At 50.4% G+C, this 22,028-nt stretch overlaps 1 protein-coding gene across 8 annotated transcripts in view; it reads left to right on the top strand.

Moving 5' to 3' along the window:
* Positions 1 to 22,028, top strand: part of gramd1c (GRAM domain containing 1c) — a 101,671-nt gene that overhangs the window by 15,218 nt on the left and 64,425 nt on the right. For 2 of the 8 annotated variants that reach the window (XM_038818384.1, XM_038818385.1), the window contains exons 2-3: positions 5,443 to 5,566; positions 19,030 to 19,244. Coding sequence is in view for 1 of the 8 variants with exons in the window: in XM_038818383.1 (XP_038674311.1) it covers positions 21,417 to 21,494 (78 nt within the window). In the remaining 7 variants the exon portion in view is untranslated. Of the gene's footprint in view, positions 1 to 5,442; positions 5,567 to 17,571; positions 17,591 to 18,143; positions 18,164 to 19,029; positions 19,245 to 19,908; positions 19,970 to 21,410; positions 21,495 to 22,028 lie in introns of those variants that run through there. The other 6 variants (XM_038818386.1, XM_038818387.1, XM_038818388.1 and 3 more) reach the window with 6 other exon arrangements.

The following is a 22,028-nucleotide window of genomic DNA, read 5'->3' on the forward strand; positions in this document are numbered from 1 at the left end:
GCGAGGCCGCACACCTGGGGTTAGACTTCCAGTGTAACCTCCAGAGACTAACATTTAAATTCGGCGGCCCTATACCTCCCCTCACTGTCTGCAGCCTCGCGACCCTCAAGGACTATCCCCCGTCCTTGTTTGCAAACCTCACCCCGGACTGCAAACCTGTCACCACCAGGAGCAGACGATACTGTGCCCAGGATCGGGTCTTCATCGGGTCTCAGGTCCACAGGCTTACGAAGGAAGGGGTCATCGAGGCTAGTAACAGCCCCTGGCGAGCACAGATTCTGGTGGTAAAGAGCGGGGACAAGAATAGGATGGTCATAGACTACAGTCAGACCATCAACAGGTATACGCAGCTGGACGCGTACCCTCTCCCCCGTATATCCGACTTGGTCAACAGGATCGCACAGTACAAGGTCTTCTCGATGGGAGACCTGAAGTTGGCCTACTACCAGCTCCCCATCCACGCGAGCGGTCGCTAGTACACTGCGTTCGAGGCAGACGGGCGGCTCTACCACTTTTTAAGGGTTCCCTTCGGTGTCACAAACGGCGTCTCGGTCTTCCAATGAGAGATGGACCGAATGGTCGACTGATATGGTTTACGGGCAACCTTCCCGTATCTCGATAATGTCACCATCTGCGACCATGATCAGCAGGACCATGACACTAATCTCCGCAAATTCATCCAAACCACAAAACTCCTGAATTTGACCTATAACAAAGAAAAATGCGTGTTCAGCACCGACCACCTAGCAATCCTCGGCTACGTAGTACGAAATGGAGTGATAGGCCCCGACCCGGAACGCATGCGCCCCCTGATGGAACTCCCCCTCCCCCATTACTCCAAGGCCCTGAAACGCTGCCTCGGGTTTTTCTCTTATTACGCTCAGTGGGTCCCCAACTATGCCGACAAAGCCTGTCCTCTCATGCAAACAACCACTTTCCCCCTGTCGACGGAGGCCCGCCAGGCCTTCAGCCACATCAAAGCGGATATCGCAAAGGCCACAATGCGGGCCATCAACGAGTCCCTCCCCTTCCAGGTCGAGAGCGATGCGCCTGACATAGCTCTGGCAGCCACCCTCAACCAAGCAGGCAGACCCGTGGCCTTCTTCTTGCGCATCCTCCATGCTTCCGAAATCGGCCACTCCGCGGTTGAGAAAGAAGCACAGGCCATAGTAGAAGCTGTGCGACATTGGAGGCATTACCTGGCTGGCAGGAGGTTTACCCTCCTCACAGACCAACGGTCGGTGGCCTTCATGTTTGACAATGCACAGCGGGGCAAGATAAAAAAAACGACAAGATCGAGTTATCCACCTATAACTACAACATCTTGTATCGTCCTGGGAAGCTAAACGAGCCTCCCGATGCCCTGTCCCACGGCACCTGTGCCAATGCACAATACATGTGACCGCCTCCGAGCCCTCCACGAGGACCATTGCCACCCGGGGGTCACTCGCTTCTTCCATTTTGTGAAGACCCGCAACCTGCCCTACTCCATCGAGGAGGTCAGAACAGTCACCAGAAACTGCCACATCTGCGCAGAGTGCAAGCCGCACTTCTACCGCCCCGAAAAAGCGCATCTGATAAAGCCTTCCAGTCCCTTTGAATGCCTCAGCATGGACTTCAAAGGTCCCCTCCCCTCTACCAATCGCAACACGTATTTCCTCAACGCGATTGACGAGTACTCCCGCTTCCCGTTCGCCATCCCCTGCCCCGACATGACCACAACCACCATCATTAAAGCCCTCCACAGCATTTTCTCCCTGTTCGGATTCCCCGTCTACATACACAGTGATAAGGGGTCCTCCTTCATGAGTGACGAACTGCGTCAATTCCTGCTCAGCAAGGGCATTGCCTCAAGCAGGATGACCAGTTATAACCCCCGGGGTAACGGACAGGTCGAGAGGGAGAACTGTACGGTCTGGAAAACCGTTCTACTGGCCCTACAGTCCAGAAATCTCCCAGTCTCCCGCTGGCAGGAGGTCCTCCCAGACACCCTCCACTCCATCCGGTCTCTACTCTGCACTTCTACTAATCAAACTCCTCACGAACGCCTTCTTGTCTTCCCCAGGAAGTCTCCCTCAGGGACCCCGCTCCCGACCTGGCTGGCTGCCCCTGGGCCCATCCAGCTCCTGAAACACGTGCGGGCACACAAATCGGACGCGTTGGTCGAGAGGGTCCAGCTGCTCCATGCTAACCCGCAATATGCGTATGTGGAGTACCCCAATGGGCAAGAAGACACGGTCTCTCTACGGGACCTGGCGCCCGCCGGATCCCCGCCATCACCACCAGCCCCACCCACCCCCCCACAGGCTATGGCAGGACCCCGCCCAACCGCAACTGCTCCCTGCAGGCGCTCCCCTCCCTGGCCCACCCCCCTCACCTGCGCTGCCTGGAGGACTAGGCCCCCCCCCCCTCACGGCCCGGCCCTCACCAGCGCCGTCTAGGGGTGTTGAAACCTCCACAAGGACCGGATCATCGCTCCCGGAGTCATGGACGCCAGCTTCTCCATCAAAATCTGCGATGAAGCTCCGTCCGTCGCAGAGGACGTCCAAGGCCCCCGATCGTCTGATCGAGTCGATATGAACTCTTAATGGATTTTTTTTTCTCTGTATCTGTAAATATTTGCCATGTTGATAACACAACTCCTGACGCCATAGTTCCATAGTTACGGGCCAGTGGGCAGCCACATTGGAGAGAGGTATAGTCCCATATCACTAGTCATACTACCAGTAAATTGTCCCACCCGCACCGGACTATCAGTCATGGCTGGATGCCCAAGCACCCCCTCCCCCCCAGTTCCTTTCTCAACAAGGGGTGAATGTGGTAGTATGACTAGAGGTACTGCAGTACCTGGGAGTGTGAGCTACCATTGATGGAGAAGGCTCGCTGCTCATTGGCCCAAGTGTTTGCATTTCATTGGTCGGGATGTAAGGTAGCTCTGCCCAATGAGGCGGGGTATAAGAACCCGTGTTCCCAGCAGCCAACCTTCTTTCGGTACTCGAGCTGCTGGGGAAACACCTTGTTGATTAAAGCCTTCAATTTGGACTACTCCTTCGTTTCAGTAGTTATGAGTGAAATGTCCTGATCCCCAAACAGACATAGCCAGCATACAAAGCTCAATGGCAAGAGTGTAAATTAATAAAATTGATCCTGTCGGGTTCTTAATTAAGCAATGGCATCCATCTAACCTCAAAAGGGCAAGTCTTGAAAATGAAAAATGAAAATCGCTTCTTGCCACAAGTAGGCGTCAAGTGAAAAGCTCCTAGTCGCCACATTCCGGCGCCTGCTCAGGGAGGCTGTTACGGGAATTGAACCGTGCTGCTGGCCTGCCTTGGTCTGCTTTCAAAGCCAGCGAATTAGCCCTGTGCTAAACAGTCTTGTGGATTAATCTCTCTCTTTACCGGGAGAGAAATTATTCCAGCCAGCAGACCAGAAATTATTCAACCAGCATATACAAAGATTTTCAAGTTTCATATTTTCAATGTGGGTATTGTTAAAATAGTTGTATCACTCTGTGGTAGAAAATAAGACCACTTTTCCTTTTGAAAAACAATTGAAAGAAATAAGCAATGAATCGTCATGCCTTATCACAAAACCCATTGCAAAGTAGATAACACTGGCATTTGTGCAAATTATTTGAAAATGTTCCTTGGAATGATGTTTGACATGCTGAGATGGGCCAAAGATCAACTTCAAAGAAGTAAATAATTAAAATCTGCACAGTTAAATCATAGATTTCCCTGTACAAATACAAATGTATAAAGCTTATGGGTGTATGGTTTACAAAATATATGAAATGAATAAATGAAACATATCAAAAATGTTATTTATAAATTTAGAGCACCCAATTCATTTTTTCCAATTAAGGGGCAATTTAGCGTGTCCAATCCACCTACCCTGCACATTTTTGTGCTGTGGGGGCAAAACCCACACAAACACGGGGAGAATGTGTAAACTCCACACGGACAGTGACCCAGAGCTGGGATCGAACCTGGGACCTTGGTGCCGTGATAATGCAGTGCTAACCACTGTGCCCCAATGCTGCCCAGTGAAACATTTAAGATTAGTTTAAAAAAATGTGATATCCCATGACTGATCTTTTAAATTATTGAGTAATTATGCTGTTATTTCCAGGAAAATAAAAGGCGGCAGCACGGTGGCGCAGTGGTTGGCACTGCTGCCTCACGCTGGGACTAGGGGCATGAAAAGAGACAATCGGTGTTTGTCTCACCTACTTTGGAGTAACTGACTGATGCAAGTTACAAAGGCGGAATCTGAGAATTCCACCACAATCCACGGAAGACCTTGGGCGCGATTCTCAGCTCCCCACCCCTCGTGGGAGGACCCCCCAACTAATTTCACGGCCCCCTGGCGCCCCCCGCGATTCTCCCACCCCTCGCTCGGAAGAATCGCCGCTCACCGTTTTTCACGGCGACAGGCGATTCTCCAACCTGGATGGGTCGAGCGGCCTGCCGTTCGCGACCGTTTCACAACGGCGGCAACCACACCTGGTCACTGCCGTCGTGAAATCGCCATGAGATGCCCGTTTTGGGGCTTGTAGGGGGCCTAGTGGGGAATGAGCACCACGACTGTGCTCGGGAAGGGACAGCCCCACGATCGGTGCCCACCGATCGTTGGGCCGGCGTCTCAATCGGACGCACTATTTCCCCTCCGCCGCCCCGCAAGATCAAGCCGCCACGTCTTGCGGGGCGGCTGAGGGGAAGATGGCCACCGCGCATGCACGTGTTCGAGCTGTCAGCCGTCATGACGTCAGCCACGCATGCAAGGGTTGGAGCCGGCCAACCTGCACATGCGCGGCTGATGTCACATAGGCGCCGCCGTCGCGTCACTCTCGGCGCGCCGCCCGGCGGCCGAGAGTTACGGAGTGCCGCTCCTAGCCCCGCTGGGAGGGGAGAATAGGGAGCGAGGAGCGGCCTCCGAGGCCGTTGTGAAACCCAGCCGAGGTCATGACGGCCCTCCCGATTTTTCCCGGGAGCGGAGAATTCCGCCCCAGGACCTCATCATTTTGTTTACAGCGATGAACTGTTTAATGAATTTGATTTTTAAGCTAATTGGGCGGACGTATGACAGGTACTTTTCACAAGATACATTTAAAATATGATGGACACTTCGGTACACTCCGAGTGTAAGAGTTTATTTCTAGAAGGATGATTTGGGAAGCAAGTTTGGTGCTGTGATCAAGCGGAGTTTTGACTCATTGACAGCAGCTGGTCATTTAGGTGATTGCTAGACAATACTGGTACACATGAGGTATCTAAATTCACTGTTTATCATGGTATATAACTTTTCTACAAGTTTTGAAACATGTTAATGAGTAGTTGTCATTCTGTATTTGTGTAAAATTATCATTTCATAATCATTATTAAAATAAAATAGCTCTATTACTTGATGAGTACATTTGTTAATTGTTAAATTATTTTGTAGATTACAATTTCTTTGAAGAGGATCACCTTCATCACAAAAGAGAAAATAGCAAGTTTGATACCCAGTGTTATTCAGATCTGTACAAATTCCCAGTGTTATTCAGATCTATACAGCAACTGAAAAGGTAACATTTTATCTGGAAAATAAGTTGGTACTATTGTAGTATAATGTCTAATTTACAAAGCATGCCATTTGAATCATGCTGCAGAAGCCGCAAGAAGTACAAACACTCAAGTGTGAGAACCTAAAAATACTGAGATATTCAACTTTGAAAAGCCCTACAACATAGATACTTTGGAGAAAAATATAACGAGGAACTATACTTTCCTCACATTGATAATTTAGTTGAGTTCCCCAGCTCGTTCACCAGGAACACTTTGCTTTTCCCTACATTTAGCTTATATCCCGAGAATGCCCCAAACTTGCCCAGCGTGCCCATGATCCTCTCCATGCTCCCAGCAGGTCATCCACATATAGTGACACCCGGTGCTCCCTTTGTCCCTTCAAAAATTCCTTGCCACTCTGTCGACCCCCTAAGAGCCATTGCCAGAGGCTCTATCGCTTGCACAAACAACAGCAGTGACAGCGGGACCCCTGCCTTGTTCCCCTGTGCAGTTCAAAGTTTTGTGAGTCCATATTGTTAGTCTGTACACTCTCCACCGGTGCCATGTATAGCAGTCACACACATACCACAAACATCGGCCCAAACCCAAACCTTCCCAGGACCTCCAACATGTATCACCACTGCACCAGGTCGAATGCCTTCTCCGTGTCCATGGACACCACTACCTCCGGCACCTGGGCTCTCAACAGGGTCATGATCACGTTTAACAGCCTCCTTATATTACTAGAAAGCCGCTGGCCCTTTACAAAACTTGTTTGATTCTCCGCAACCACCCTGGGGACATAACCTTCCATCCTTCCTGCCACCTACTTAGCCAACACTTTCACATCCGTATTTAACAACGATATGGACCTATATGACCCACACTCCAATGGGTCCTTCCCCCTCTTTGGTATCAATGTAATCGTTGCCTGCGTCATCGTCTCCGGCAGCTTCCCCTTTTCCAACGTCTCATTTAATGCCCTCAAGAGCTGTGGTGCTAGGTCCATCGCAAACTCCTTAGAAAGTTCTGCATGGTAACCATCGGGCCTCGGGGCCTTCCCCGACTTCAAACCCCTTATACTGTCCAATACCTCCCTCAGCTCCAAAGGTTCCTCAAACACCTGCCTCTTTTCTCCTTCCAACTGTGGGAATTCAAATTTTTCTTTAAAAAGTCCCATGTCCCCCTTTTCATCCCCTATACAGCTCCTTATAATAATCTCTAAATACTTAATTTACCTTCCCCGGCTCCAACACCACCTCCCCTGCCTCAGTTTGTATCTTCAATATTTCCCTGGATGCGGCCTGTCTTCATAGCGGATGCACTAACATAATACAAAGACATAGGCACAGCTTCTTCCCCACAGCTACTAGACTCCTCAACGACTTTCCCTCGGACTGATCTGTTACCTGTAAGAACACTATTCACATCGTCCTATGCTGCTCTTGCTCATGTATTTGCTTTGTTTAGCCCCTTGTTCCCCACTGTAACCAATCACTGTCTGTTGATGTACCATTTGTCAATGTCCTCCATCGATTATTCTTTTTTGTCTACTATGTACGTACTGTCTACGCTCCCTTGGCCACAGAAAAATACTTTTCACTGTACTTCGGTACATGTGACAATAAATCAAATCAAATCAAAACATTCTACTCGCCTTCATCCTGTTTTCGTCCCTCAACCCCCTTGCCCTACACAGCTGTCCTACAGCCTTTCCCATCATCAACCTACCAAATTGCCCTAGCGGCTGTTTCTTCTTTGCTAATCCATCCGTGATGGGTGCTCTCGAGTACTCCCTATCTACCTCAATTATCTCATTCATTAGCCATTCATATTCCTCCCTCCGTTCCCGATCCGCACGTGCCTTGAACAAGATAATCTCCCCTCGGACTACTGCTTTTAACCCTTCCCAAAATGGGGCCAGTGGGGCGCATGGTCCGAGATTACTACCCCACGTACTCTGCCGCCTCCTCACCAACCAAAGCCTCCCGGCTCACCCCAGAAAAGTTGATTCTTGAATACACCCTATACACATGTGAGAAAAAAGGTTCTTTTTTTAAAAATAATTTTTATTGAAATTTTTACAAAATATAAACATCTTGACTCTATTAACAAACAACCGCGGTAACACCCCAAGAACAATACCCCCCCAACTTCAAGAGCAACTTCAAACAAAAGGAAAAAGAAAAAAAAACAACAGATCACCCAAACAACAAAAGGGAAAGAGATAGCACCCGCCACATCCCACATACCCATGTACACAATTCTCCCTCCCCCCACTCTAAACCCCCCCCCCCCCCCCCCCCCCCCCCCCCCCCCCGCCCCGGGTTGCTGCTGCTGTCGGCCTATTTCCCTACCGTTCCACCAGGGAGTCCAAGAAAGGCTGCCACCCCCTGAAAAACCCTTGAACTGATCCTCTCAGGGCAAAGTTCACCTTCTCCAATTTAATGAACCCCGCCATATCATTGATCCAGGCCTCCATGCTTGGGGGCCTCGCATCCTTCCATTGGAGCAAGATCCTCCGCTGGGCTACTAGGGACGCAAAGGCCAGAACACCGGCCTCTATCACCTCCTGCACTCCCGACTCCACTGCCACCCCAAATATTGCGAGTCCCCAGCCTGGCTCGACCCTGGATCCCACCACCCCCAACACCGTCCTTGCTACCCCCTTCCAAAACTCCCCCAACGCTGGGCACGCCCAAAACATCTGGGCGTGGTTCGCTGGGCTCCCCGAGCACCTAGCACACCTGTCCTCGCCCCCGAAAAACCTACTCATCCTCGTCCCAGTCATGTGGGCCCTATGCAGCACCTTGAATTGTATGAGGCTAAGCCTCGCACAGGAAGAGGAGGAATTCACTCCAGGGCATCCGCCCACGTCCCCTCCTCAATCTCCTCACCCAGCTCCTCTTCCCATTTACCCTTCAGTTCCTCCACCGAGGCCTCGTCTACCTCCTCCATTACCCGGTATATGTCCGAAATCCTCCCTCCTCCAACCCACACCCCCGAGAGCACCCTGTCCCGTACCCCACATGGGGGCAACAAGGGGAACCCCTCCATCTGCCGCCTGGCAAACGCCCTAACCTGCATGTACCGAAACATGTTCCCCGGGGGGAGCCCAAACTTCCCCTCTAACTCCCCCAAGCTCGCGAACCTCCCCTCCACAAACAGGTCCCTCAACCTCCTAACCCTGCCCTGTGCCAGCCCAGAAATCTGCCATCAATGCTCCCTGGGACAAACCGATGGTTCCCCCGTATCGGGGCCTCCATCGAGCCCCCCATTTCTCCCCTGTGCCATCTCCATTGCCCCCAAATTTTGAGGGTAGCCGCCACCACCGGGCTCGTGGTATACCTCGTTGGAGGGAGCGGCAACGGCGCCGTTACTAGCGCCTCCAAGCACGTGCCCACACAAGACGCCGCCTCCATCCTCTTCCATGCTGCCCCCTCCTCGTCTATTACGCACTTACGCACCATCGCTGCGTTGGCAGCCCAGTAGTACCCACAGAGGTTGGGCAACGCCAGCCCCCCCTCTCCCTGCCACGTTCCAGGAACACTCTTCTAACCCTCGGAGTCCCATGTGCCCACACAAATCCCGTGATACTCCTGTTGACCCTCCTAAAAAAGGCCTTCGGGATAAGGATGGGAAGGCACTGGAACAGGAACAAAAACCTCGGGAGCACCGTCATCTTAACGGACTGCACCCTCCCCGCCAGTGACAGCGGTAACATATCCCACCTCTTAAACTCCTCCTCCATCTGCTCCACCAACCTTGTGAGGTTGAGCTAGTGCAGGGCCCCCCAGCTCCCCGCCACCTGGACCCCTAGGTACCTGAAGCTCTTCCCTGCCTGCTTCAATGGGAGCCTACCAATCCCCTCCTCTTGATCCCCCGGATGTACCACAAACACCTCACTCTTGCCCAAGTTCAGCTTATAGGGGAGGGGCAGCAGGGTAGCATGGTGGTTAGCATAAATGCTTCACAGCTCCAGGGTCCCAGGTTCGATTCCCGGCTGGGTCACTGTCTGTGTGGAGTCTGCACGTCCTCCCACTGTGTGCGTGGGTTTCCTCCGGGTGCTCCGGTTTCCTCCCACAGTCCAAAGATGTGCGGGTTAGGTGGATTGGCCATGCTAAATTGCCCGTAGTGTCCTAATAAAAAAGTAAGGTTAAGGGGGGGTTGTTGGGTTACGGGTATAGGGTGGATACGTGGGTTTGAGTAGGGTGATCATGGCTCGGCACAACATTGAGGGCCGAAGGGCCTGTTCTGTGCTGTACTGTTCTATGTTCTATGTTCTATACCCCGAGAAACCCCCGCATTCACTAAGAATCCTCATCACCTCCGGCATCCCCCCCACCGGGTCCGCCACATACAGCAACAGGTCGTCCACGCACAGCGACACTCGATGCTCCTCCCCACCCCGCACCAGGCCCCTCCAGTTCTCTGACTCCCTCAATGCCATGGCCAGGGGTTCAATTGCCAACGCGAAGAGCAAGGGGGACAGGGGGCACCCCTGTCTCGTCCCCCGGTATAGCCAAAAGTACTCCGACCTCCTCCTATTTGTGGCTACACTCGCCATCGGGGCCTCGTAGAGCAGCCTCACCCACCGGATAAACCCCTCCCCAAACCCAAACCTCTCCAACACCTCCCACAAATACTCCCACTCAACCCTATCAAAGGCCTTCTCCGCATCTAATGCCACCGCTATCTCCGCCTCCCCTTCCACAGCCGGCATCATAATAACGTTGAGGAGCCTTTGTACGTTTGTATTCAGCTGCCTTCCCTTCACAAACCCCGTCTGGACCTCATGAATGACCCCGGGCACGCAATCCTCTATTCTAGTGGCCAGGATCTTTGCCAGCAGCTTAGCATCAGCGTTCAGCAGCGAAATCGGCCTATATGATCCGCAATGCAGAGGGTCCTTGTCCCGCTTCAGGATCAAGGAAATCAGCGCCCGTGACATATTTGGGGGCAAAGCCACCCCCCTCCCTTGCCTCGTTAAAGGTCCGGACCAACAGGGGGCCCAACAGGTCCAAATACCTTTTATAAAATTCCGCCGGAAACCCGTCCGGCCCTGGCGCCTTCCCCGACTGCATGCTCCCTATCCCTTTGACCACCTCCTCCACCTCGATCGGCGCCCTTAGTCCCTTCACCTTCTCCTCCTCCACCATCGGGAATCGCAGCTTGTCCAAGAAGCGCCCCATTCCACCCCTCTCCACCGGGGGCTCCGACTGGTACAGTTCCCCATAGAAGTCTCTGAAGACCCCATTAACATCTACTCCCCTCCGCACCACCTTCCCAGCCTTATCCGTCACTCCCCCAATCTCCCTGGCCACGTCCCGCTTTCGGAGCTGGTGTGCCAGCATCCTGCTCACCTTCTCCCCATACACCGCCCCCTGTGCTTTCCTCCACTGAGCTTCCGCCTTTCTGGTAGTCAATAGGTCAAATCTGGCCTGAAGGCTACGCCTCTCTCCCAGCAATCCCTCCTCTGGGGCCTCCGCATACAGGGCCGGCCCAAGGCACCGGCAACTCGGGCAGTCGCCCGGGGCGCCATGTGCTAGGGGGCGCCAGAGACTCGGGTCCCGCGCATGCGCAGTTGGGCCGGTGCCAACCAGCGCATGCGTGGTGGCCGCCCTCCCCCAGGGCGGCCCCCTCCGCCTCCCCCCTCCTCCCGCCCCCCTCCGTCCGCCCCCCCCCTCGGCCCCGCCCCTCGGCCCCGCCCCTGCCCCACACCTCGGCCCCCCCCCCGCCTCGACCCCACCCCCCCCGCCTCGACCCCGCCCCACCCCCGCCTCGACCCCGCCCCCCCTCGGCCCCCCCCGACTCGGGCCCGCCCCCCCCCCCCCCCCGCCTCGGGCTCGGCCCCCCCGCCTCGGCCCCCCCCCCCCCATCTCGGCCCCCCCCCCCCCCCGCACAATTGCTTCACAGCTCCAGGGTCCCAGATTCCCGACTTGGTTCGCTGTCTGTGTGGAGTCTGCACGTTCTGCGCATGTGTGCGTGGGTTTCCTCCGGGTGCTCCGGTTTCCTCCCACAGTCCAAAGATGTGCAGGTTAGGTGGATTGGCCATGATAAATTTCCCTTAGTGTTCAAAATTGCCCTTAGTGCTGGGTGGGGTTACTGGATTATGGGGATAGGGTGGAGATGTGGGGTTGGGTAGGGTGCTCTTTCAAAGAGCCGGTGCAGACTCGATGGGCCGAATGGCCTCCTTCTGCACTGTAAATTCTATGATTCTATGATTTTCCCTAAACCCGCCCAACTCCTTTGCCATTCATATGCTACCCATTGACCTGGGAATCGACCTATCTACCCTCGGCTCTAGGACACAATTAAAATCTCCTCCCATGATTAACTGGTGCGTGGTCAAGTCCGGGATTGCTGCCAGCAACCCCCTCATAAAACCTACATCATTCCAATTTGTTGCATGCACATTCACCAATACTACCGGCGCCTCCTCCAGTACCCCACTCATCATCCCATATCTCCCACCCCGGATCCCTCACTTCCTTCGCACTCACAAACCCCATTTTCTTACTCATCAAATGGCCACCCCACTATGATTTTGAAACAAATCCTGAGTGGAAAATCTGACCCACCCCTTCCTCAGTCTAAACTGGTCCTTCACGTGGAGGTGCGTCCCCTGCAGAAAGACACCTCTGCTTTTAAACTCCTGAGATGCGCAAAGACCCGAGATCTTTTCACCAGTCCATTGGCTCTCGCACATTCCATGTTATCAGCATTACCGGGGTCTTATGCCTCCATTCCCCTCTACCATCCACCATCCTCTCCCCCCGATGGCTCTTCCCCCGTTAATTTCACCCTATACCTGTCCCATCCAAGGTGGCCGCTTTCTCTGCTCCTGACTATGTTTCTTCTCCAACCTCGCCACATTGCACCTCCCTCCATCCCGCCTCCCTTATAGCCACCTCTCTCGGCTTTCTCCCCGCCTCACTTGTGTTCACCAGCATTACCTGCCTGCATGGCAATTCCCGCCCAAAGGCCCCTCCTACTGACCCCCCACCCCTCCCCCACACTCACCACTGTTCCATGAAGAAGGCTCCCCATGGACCACCCCTCCTCCACCCAAATAAAGACTTATCTTGAACCACAGGTCACCTTCCCCAAAGACAAACAAAATGAAAAACCATAGGGCAGCATGGTAGCACAGTGGTCAGCACAGTTGCTCTTATGTAGGGTGCTCTTTCCAAGAGCTGGTGCAGACTCGATGGGCCAAATGACCTCCTTCTGCACTGTAAATCTATGATTTTCCGACAGCTGACCCTACAGGAGGGGGTAGGGTCAGCCATCCGCCTAACAAACTTTCCACCCCTGCTACCTTGTGTCGATGCAACAGAAGAAAACCCCTCCACATTAGAACATAGAACAGTACAGCACAGAACAGGCCCTTCGGCCCTCAATGTTGTGCCGAGCCATGATCACCCTACTCAAACCCACGTATCCACCCTATACCCGTAACCCAACAACCCCCCCCTTAACCTTACTTTTATTAGGACACTACGGGCAATTTAGCATGGCCAATCCACCTAACCCGCACATCTTTGGACTGTGGGAGGAAACCGGAGCACCCGGAGGAAACCCACGCACACAGGGGGAGGACGTGCAGACTCCACACAGACAGTGACCCAGCCGGGAATCGAACCTGGGACCCTGGAGCTGTGAAGCATTTATGCTAACCACCATGCTACCCTGCTGCCCCTTATTGGAGGGAATGAAACAAGTCCCCCTCCCTCCAACCCCAACTCTACCCACATTCTCCATTACTCCAATGTGCCAGCACCTTCATCTCCCAAATGTGTTCAGTTCTCCCCCAGTTTATGTTCCTTGGTAAAGTTATTGGCCGCTTCTGGGGTTTTCAAAATATATTCATGGCCTTCATAAGTCACCCATAGTCTCACCAGGTAGAGCACCCCAAACCTGATCTGCCATCAATAAAGCACTGCCTTAGCCCTGTTGAACTCCACACTCCGTTTTGCCAGTTCAGCTCCAATGCCCTGGTATATTTGGACTTTGTTCCCCTCCCATTCGCAGTTCCACTTCTCCCTGGCCCTCTGCAGAATCTTCTCTTTCTCCACAAACTTGTGCAGTCTCACGATCACTGCCTATGGTGGCTCCCCAGTTCTTGGCTTCTGCCTCAGAGACCTGTGTGCTCTGTCCTTCTCAGGGGCCTTGTCCAGCACCCGCTCCACCACCAGCCCCGCCAGCATCTTCAAGATGTACCGTACGGCACTCGCACCTTCCACTCCTTCAGGCAGACCCACTATTCACAGGTTCTGCCTTCTCAACCTGTTTTCCTGCTCCTCCACCTTTGCTCTCAACGTCTTGCAAAGGTCTCCTAAGAGCTCCAACTCCGCCTCCAGTGACACCACTCTACCGCTGCATTCCGAGATCACCCTCTAAATCTCTCGGATCTGCAACCCCTGAGCCGCCAAACATTTCTCTACCCTCTCCGTCTAGCCCTTCAGGGGTGCCACAGCCCCTTTGATGGCCTTTGAGCGATCCACCTGCATCTCCTTCACCTGCTGGTGGAACTCTTCCTTGATGAAGGCCATCAACGGTCCCATCTGGGGCTTTCCTTCTTGCATTGACCCTTCCCCCTCTGCCATCTTTCCACTAACTACTGTGCCACAGGCCTCTTCCAATTCCTTGGCCAGGTCCTTCACCTTCTTCTGCCGGGTTTGGTAACCAGCAGACATGCCACTCCCGGGGGGAACTTCTCTGCCATCCTTCAGTGAGTAAGAAGTCTGACAACACCAGGTTAAAGTCCAACAGGTCTGTTTCAAATCACTAGCTTTCAGAGCACTGCTCCTTCCTCAGGTGAATAAAGAGGTAGGTTCCAGAAAGATATATATAGACAAGGTCTAAGATACCAGACAATATTTTGAATGCGAGCATTTGCAGGGAATTAAGTCTTTACAGATCCAGAGAGGGGTAATCCTAGGTTAGAGGTGTGAATTGTCTCAAGCCAGGACAGTTGGTAGGATTTCGCAAGCCCAGGCCAGATGGTGGGGGGTGAATGTAATGCGACAAGGTGAGGTCATACTCATGTGTGTGGAACTTGGCTATAAGTCTCTGCTTGGTGATTTTGCGGTGTCGCGCGTCTGAAGGCTGCTTGGAGAACACTTACCGAAGATCAGAGGCTGAATGCCCTTGACTGCTGAAGTGTTCCTCGACTGGAAAGGGAACATTCCCTGCCTGGCAATTGTCGCGTGATGTTCGTTCATCCATTGCGCAGTATCTGCATGGTCTCGTCAATGTACCACGCTTCGGGACATCCTTTCCTGCAACGTATGAGGTAGACAACGTTGGCTGAGTCGCACGAGTATGTACCGCGTACCTGGTGGGTAGTGTTCTCACGTGTACATGGTGGTATCCATGTCGATGATCTGGCACGGTCTTGCAGAGATTGCCCTGGCAGGGTTGTGTGGTGTTGTGGTCGCTGTTCTGAAGTCTGGGTAGTTTACTGCAAACAATGGTTTGTTTGAGGTTGCGCAGTTATTTGAAGGCAAGTAGTGGGGGTGTGGGGATGATTTTGGCAAGATGTTAGTCTTCATCGATGACGTGTTTGAAGGCTGCGAAGAGATATCGAGTTTCAACCGCTCCGGGGAAGTACTGGATGACGAAGGGTACTGTCGGATGTGTCCCGTGTTTGTCTTCTGAGGAAGTCGGTGCAGTTTTTGCTGTGGTGCGTTGGAACTGTCAATCGATGAGTCGAGCGCTATATCCCATTCGTACGAGGGCATCATTCAGCGCCTGTAGATGTCTGTTACGCTCCTCCTCGTCTGGGCAGGTCCTGTGTATACGGAGGGCTTCGCCATAGGGGATGGCTTCTTTAATGTGTTTATGGCGGAAACTGGAGAAGTGGAGCACCGTGAGGTTATCCGTGGGCTTGCGGTAAAGTGAAGTGCTGAGGTGACCGTCCTTGATGGAGATGAGTGTGTCCAAGAATGCAACCTATTTTGGAGAGTAGTCCATGGTGAGTCTGATGGTGGGATGGAACTTATTGATGTCATCGTGTAGTCGTTTCAGTGATTCTTCGCCATGGGTCCAAAGGAAAAAAATGTAATCGACGTATCTGGTGTATGACGTCGGTTGAAGGTCCTGTGCGGTGAGGAGGTCTTGTTCAAACTTGTGCATGAAAATGTTGGCGTATTGAGGTGTGAATTTGGTCCCATGGCTGTTCAGTGTGTCTGGATGAAGAAATTGTTGTTGAAGGTGAAGACAGTGATCCAGAATGAAGCGGATGAGTTGCAGAATTGCATCTGAAGATTGTGTTGAGTACTGAGGCTGTTGCAGCAATGCCGTCGTCATGGGGATGCTGGTGTAGAGTGCCAAGACGTCCATTGTGACGAGGAATGTTCCTGGTTCAACTGGTCGATGGGTACTGAGTTTCTGTAAGAAGTTTCAGTTATGAGTGGCGTACCACAAGGATCTGTTCTGGGGCCGTTGCTGTTTGTCATTTTTATAAATGACCTAGAGGAGGGAGCAGAAGGATGGGTAAGTAAATTTGAAGACGACACTAAAGTCGGTGGAGTTGTAGACAGTGCGGAAGGATGTTGCAGGTTACAGAGGGACATAGATAAACTGCAGAGCTGGGCTGAGAGGTGGCAAATGGAGTTTATGTGGAGAAGTGTGAGGTGATTCACTTTGGAAAGAATAACAGGAATGCGGAATATTTGGCTAATGGTAAAATTCTTGGTAGTGTGGATGAGCAGAGGGATCTCGGTGTCCATGTACATAGATCCCTGAAAGTTGCCACCCAGGTTGATAGGGTTGTGAAGAAGGCCTATGGTGTGATGGCCTTTATTGGTAGAGGGATGAGTTCCGGAGCCATGAGGTCATGTTGCAGTTGTACAAAACTCTAGTACGGCCGCATTTGGAGTATTGCGTACAGTTCTGGTCGCCTCATTATAGGAAGGACGTGGAAGCTTTGGAACGGGTGCAGAGGAGATTTACCAGGATGTTGCCTGGTATGGAGGGAAAATCTTATGAGGAAAGGCTGATGGACTTGAGGTTGTTTTCGTTAGAGAGAAGAAGGTTAAGAGGTGACCTAATAGAGGCATACAAAATGATCAGAGGGTTAGATAGGGTGGACAGCGAGAGCCTTCTCCCGCGGATGGAGGTGGCTAGCACGAGGGGACATAGCCTTAAATTGAGGGGTAATAGATATAGGACAGAGGTCAGAGGTGGGTTTTTTACGCAAAGAGTGGTGAGGCCTTGGAACGACCTACCTGCAACAGTAGTGAACTCGCCAACATTGAGGGCATTTAAAAGTTTATTGGATAAGCATAAGGATGATAAGGGCATAGTGTAGGTTAGATGACCTTTAGTTTTTTTCCATGTTGGTGCAACATTGAGGGCCGAAGGGCCTGTACTGCGCTGTATCGTTCTATGTTCTATGTATCGCGACAGAAGCTGGGCATTCCTTGTAACACCTCTTTAACCTGGGAGTACCCCTCTCTCCGGATCTGTAAAGACTTAATTACCTGCAAATGCTCACATTCTAAGCATTGTCTGGCATCTTTGACTTTGTCTATATATATCTTTCTGGAACCTACCTCTTCATTCACCTGAAGAAGGAGCAGTGCTCCAAAAGCTAGAGATTCGAAACAAACCTGTTGGACTTTAACCTGGTGTTGTCAGACTTCTTACTGTGCTCACCCCAGTCCAACGCCGGCATCTCCACATCATCCTTCAGTTACACTTTTCCTTCGAAGTTATGCCCGATTTCAGGTAAAAAAAAAAGCTCTTTCCCACTCTTTCAAGTGTGAGCTGCTCTGTGTGCGATCACTCACACCTTGGCCACCACCGGAAGTCTAGAGGACGACATTTCTTATCGAAGACTCAATATCTTTAAGCAAAGAGGCAAGAGAATTGGCAAAAAAAAACAAAGAGAGGACATTGCCATGATTGGTTATTCAGTCTATCCAATGAGATTGCAAATTAGACCAGGAAGTTCCCAGCTTTGACCCCCTAGCAGTATTGAGTTACCTGATTTCAGTGGGAGGAGTGTTACAATTGGTCTTATCTCTATTTGGAAGGTAAAGAGTTCCTGCTCCTGTTTGCTGTTTTGATAATTGTGTCTCAGGTGAGGGTAGGATTGGATTTGGCTTTAACAATTTCCATTGTCAAATTGTTTGTCAGCAACTTAATCAAGGCTGAAACCAGAATTGTGAACACTTGGAACAAGAATGGGAATGCCCCTGAAATAAGATTCCAGGTAAAAAGCCAACACTTTCAGGTCAGGATGGTCGGGGGGAAATTGGCAACAGAAGAAAGCCTGAATGTCAGTTTAATTTTGCATTAAAGAATGCAGTTCAACATTCAGCTATGTTTTCATTACTTGTTTGCAAGTTATGGAGTTCAGTTAAGGAGAGCTCCCAGCCTGCATCTGATTAACCTTCATGGCAGAATCTGTTGACCCTGTATTAAGCAGGACATATCAGCCAGTCTTTATTATTTCAGGGGCTGTGGGCATCCCAAATTGCCCTTTTAAGGTGCAGCTTGCTCGGCCATTTAGGCGTCAATCACATTGCTTTAGATCTAGAGTCACATGTAGGCCAGACCAGGCAAGGATGGCAGATTTCCTTCCCTGAAGGGCATTAGTGAATCAGGTGGGTTTTTCCAACAATTGATAATAATTCCATGGTTACCACATTTGAGATTAGCTTCATATTCCAATTTATTGATTGAATTGTAATTTCACCACTGCTGTGGAGGGATTTGAATCCATGCCTGCAGACCATGAACCTGGGCCTCTGGATTACTAATCCAGCCACGCTCTGACTAAGAAAATTAGCGACTGGAAGCAGAAAACTTACAACTGAAAACCTCACTTTTTTTAGAATTTTCATTTTCTTGATATTTGTAAATGTGCTAAAATGAATAACCAACTTGAATGTGTTTTGTACGAGGTGGCAACGTAGATATCTGCTTGATCATGAGTCATCTCTATTCTCACAGATGTTGGCATGGTTGCACAGTGGTTAGCACTGTTGCTTCATAGCACCAGGGTCCCGGGTTCGATTCCCAGCTTGGGTCACTGTGCGGAATCTGCACGTTCTCCCCCGTGTCTGCGTGGGTTTCCTCCGGGTGCTCCGGTTTCCTCCCACAAGTCCCGAAAGACATGCTGTTAGGTGAATTGGACATTCTGAATTCTCCCTGTGTACCCGACCAGGTGCCGTAATGTGGCAACTAGGAGATTTTCACAGTAACTTCATTGCCGTGTTAATGTTAGCCTACTTGTAACACTAATAAAGATTATTATGACTATTAGTTTTCGAAACTGAAAGTGGTTGTGTTTATGTGCCAGATTGTTCGAATGAATTACGATAAAAGAGGAAGAAGAGTTTTCAATTTTAAAATTGAGGAATGATTACAGTTGAATATTTAAAGTGTAGCAACAGCAGATAACAACAAATGGTTAAATAGAAATGCATTCACTTGAGCTGGTAAAGCCACATTTCTTCATTCTACTCAGAATCATGCGTGTCACACACCCAGTAACCCCGATCCACCTGAAATCATCAATCTGTACAGGAAACGGCAACAATGATGTGAACTTCGACCCTTTAAAACCTCCCACTTCAACCTTCAGCGTTTGGAGTAGCTTCCATGTTAAGCAGGTTCTACACAGTCTGCTGTTTGTGTACAATGTCAGCGTGTCACGCCTAGCATGGGTGTGGAACAGTACAGGTATGTTTCCAGATTAGACAGGAAGAGCTTTGCTACTTTGCAAAATTAAACTAGCTTCTGCGTTAAGTTTGTCCAAAATCTGTTTAAAATCTGTTTCTTAGTTTTGGCTTGAAAGATTCTTTCTCTTAAACACTGATAATTTTTTTTTCTTTCTATTGTAATGTTGGAATGGTGAAGTACTTTGCCTTGTGCTAGACTACAAAAACCCCACCTCAATTCCTATTTTTAATTCTTTCATGGGATGTGGCCTACACTGGCAAGGTCAGTATTTATTACCTATCCTTAATTGCCCTTGAGAAGGTGGTGGTGGTGAGGGAGCCACCTTGAACCCCTGTGTGGTTCATCTACTATAAGGGACCCTGTTCTTAGTGGGTGGGCTCAGCTAACAGGAGTTAATAGAATTATGTCAGTGATCAATCTGATATTCAGGCAGTTAATGGACCCAATAATCTGAGTATCCTTTGTCCAAACATTCTCGCCTGTTTGAAACGTTTGTCGGACTGGTTCCAATACTTACCAACCTTGTGGAAATAGCTGAGTGGTAACGGTGATATTCACCTGCACGGCCAAGTAAATAGAATGATATACTGTTGTCGTTGTTGTAACTTGTACTGTGGGAATATGGTTTATTCGTTACCTAAGATCTTGTCTTCATGTTTTATAGGTGGCAGTGGGATCGCAAAGGGAGCAGTTAGAATAGAATCATAGATCATAGTTGTTGGCAGGTAGATTAAAATAAATGGTTCCTTTTGTTTAAATGAATATAAATCTGTGCATAACATATAGATATGTGTTTACATAGATCCAAATGCAGTCTATTCTGTAATTTGTAATGCACTGTGCCACTGTGGTTATAGTGTGTGTGTGTTTATTGTGGTTATTCTGTTGTTATTTTCTTATTTAAGGACTGTTCCAATCTGACTCAAACTGGGGGTTTTCTCAGTCATGGCAGAGAGTTTGTTTGAATACCATCATTTTCTGAATGTAATATGTCTCCAAATGTATTGCATGCCTAGACTGAAATTTCATAAACAAAAAGTCAAATTTCCTCATCACTGTGTATATACGCACCTAACGTTGCAATGTCAAAGTGTCATTATTTCCAGGGACATGGCAGCCCAGTTGTAAGTGATGGGCGCCAGCTGTAACACGCTTGGAGGCCTGTTCAAGAGTGCCACACTCCCAGAGGATTCCTGCACTATCTGCCTCCTGCATGTTTATTATCTAATATACCAGCTAACATATCTGTCCTAAGTATCCATTATCCCATTAAAGGTTTTGGATGACAGCCTATGATGCCATTTAAGTCCTTTGGTGTAGTGAAGTTTTGAAATCCCAGATGCATTCCCTCGGAGGAGAACCGTCACTCAACCGATTTTGAATAAAGAATGCACTGTTTAACCCCCTTACAGGCAGCAAATTTGGAGCCTACCTGTTTCCTTGTGAGAGTTTCCAACTTTCTGCCCTTGTGTAGTCTCAGGCAGGGAACTGAGATCTGCCCCAAATTCCTTTGTGAGCCAGATAAAAATCCTTTTCTAGGGAAAGATAGTTGATTCCAAACAGGATTGGCTGCATTCCCCATGAGGCCCAATTACTGGCTTCAAAAATCCCTAACCCATTTTGATTTATCTTGTATTTTTCATCCCCTGACTTTTAGATCAGTTTTAAGAAAAAATGCATATTATATATGGTATGTAACATCCCTTGCTTCTGCTGTATGTGCACCTAGACAACCGTAATTCGAGATGCTGATACTTTGTGCATATTTGGATAGGAAAGGATGCAAATGGTGTTGTAAAGTTGTAAATATATTTATTAACAATATTTGTTGTAAATTTGTACAGTATTTTCAGTTTTTGAATGTTTATGTTGCATCATTTTAAGTGTACCTGTGATTTGGTGCTTATCTTAAAGTTAGAAAGGATAGCAACAGGTTTTTCCCAATGGTTCCCTCCAGACATTGGAACCACCGGCAACCCTGTCATTAACGTTCCCAGAAGGGTGGCTTTTTCTTCTTTTAGTAAGGACTTCTTCAAAGTCAGAATAGAACTTTTCCTGAACATCTCTCTCTCTCTCTCTCTCTCTCTTCCTCCTCCTCCTCCTCCCCCCCCCCCCCACCCCCTCCCCCCCCCCCCCCCCCCCCGCTTGTTCCAAGTATGATGGGAGAAGCCAATGCGAATAGCTTTTTCCTGCTCACAAAAAGTTGAAGTGGGAAGTATAGAGACGGGCTCCGGAGGGAGGTACGTTATGGTGAGTGGGAAATTGGAGGGGATGCCGGTGGTATCAGTGAACATCTGTGCCCCAAACTGGGACAACGTCAAATCTATGAGGCGGGTCCTGGGAAGAACAGTTCTGATCCGGACTGGAACGGTTGGGGAGGATGTCGGCGGGGGGGGGGGGGGGGTGGATCGTGGAGATTTGGGAGGGCGAGGGCGAAGGAATTTCCATTCTCCAGGTGCACAAGGTGTACTCGCGAATAGACTTTGTTGTGTTGGATACAACATTGCTGGCAGGGCTGGTGGATGTTGATTACTCGGCAATGGTGGTGTCGACCATGCCCCCGCACTGGGTGGACCTGTGGGTGAGTAAAGGGAGGGGGCGGGCCAGCACCCACAATGGAGGCTGGATGTGGGACTGTTGGCAGAGGAAGGGGTGTGTAAGCCTGTGAGGAAGGCCATCCGCGGCCAAGTGGAGATTAATGACGCGGTGGAGGTCTCAGCAGGTACGGTAATGGGGGACACTGAAGGCAGTGGTCGGGGCGGGGGGGGGGGGGGGGGGGGTGAG

Source organism: Scyliorhinus canicula, chromosome 14, assembly GCF_902713615.1.
Source record: "Scyliorhinus canicula chromosome 14, sScyCan1.1, whole genome shotgun sequence".
Lineage (NCBI taxonomy): Eukaryota > Metazoa > Chordata > Chondrichthyes > Carcharhiniformes > Scyliorhinidae > Scyliorhinus > Scyliorhinus canicula.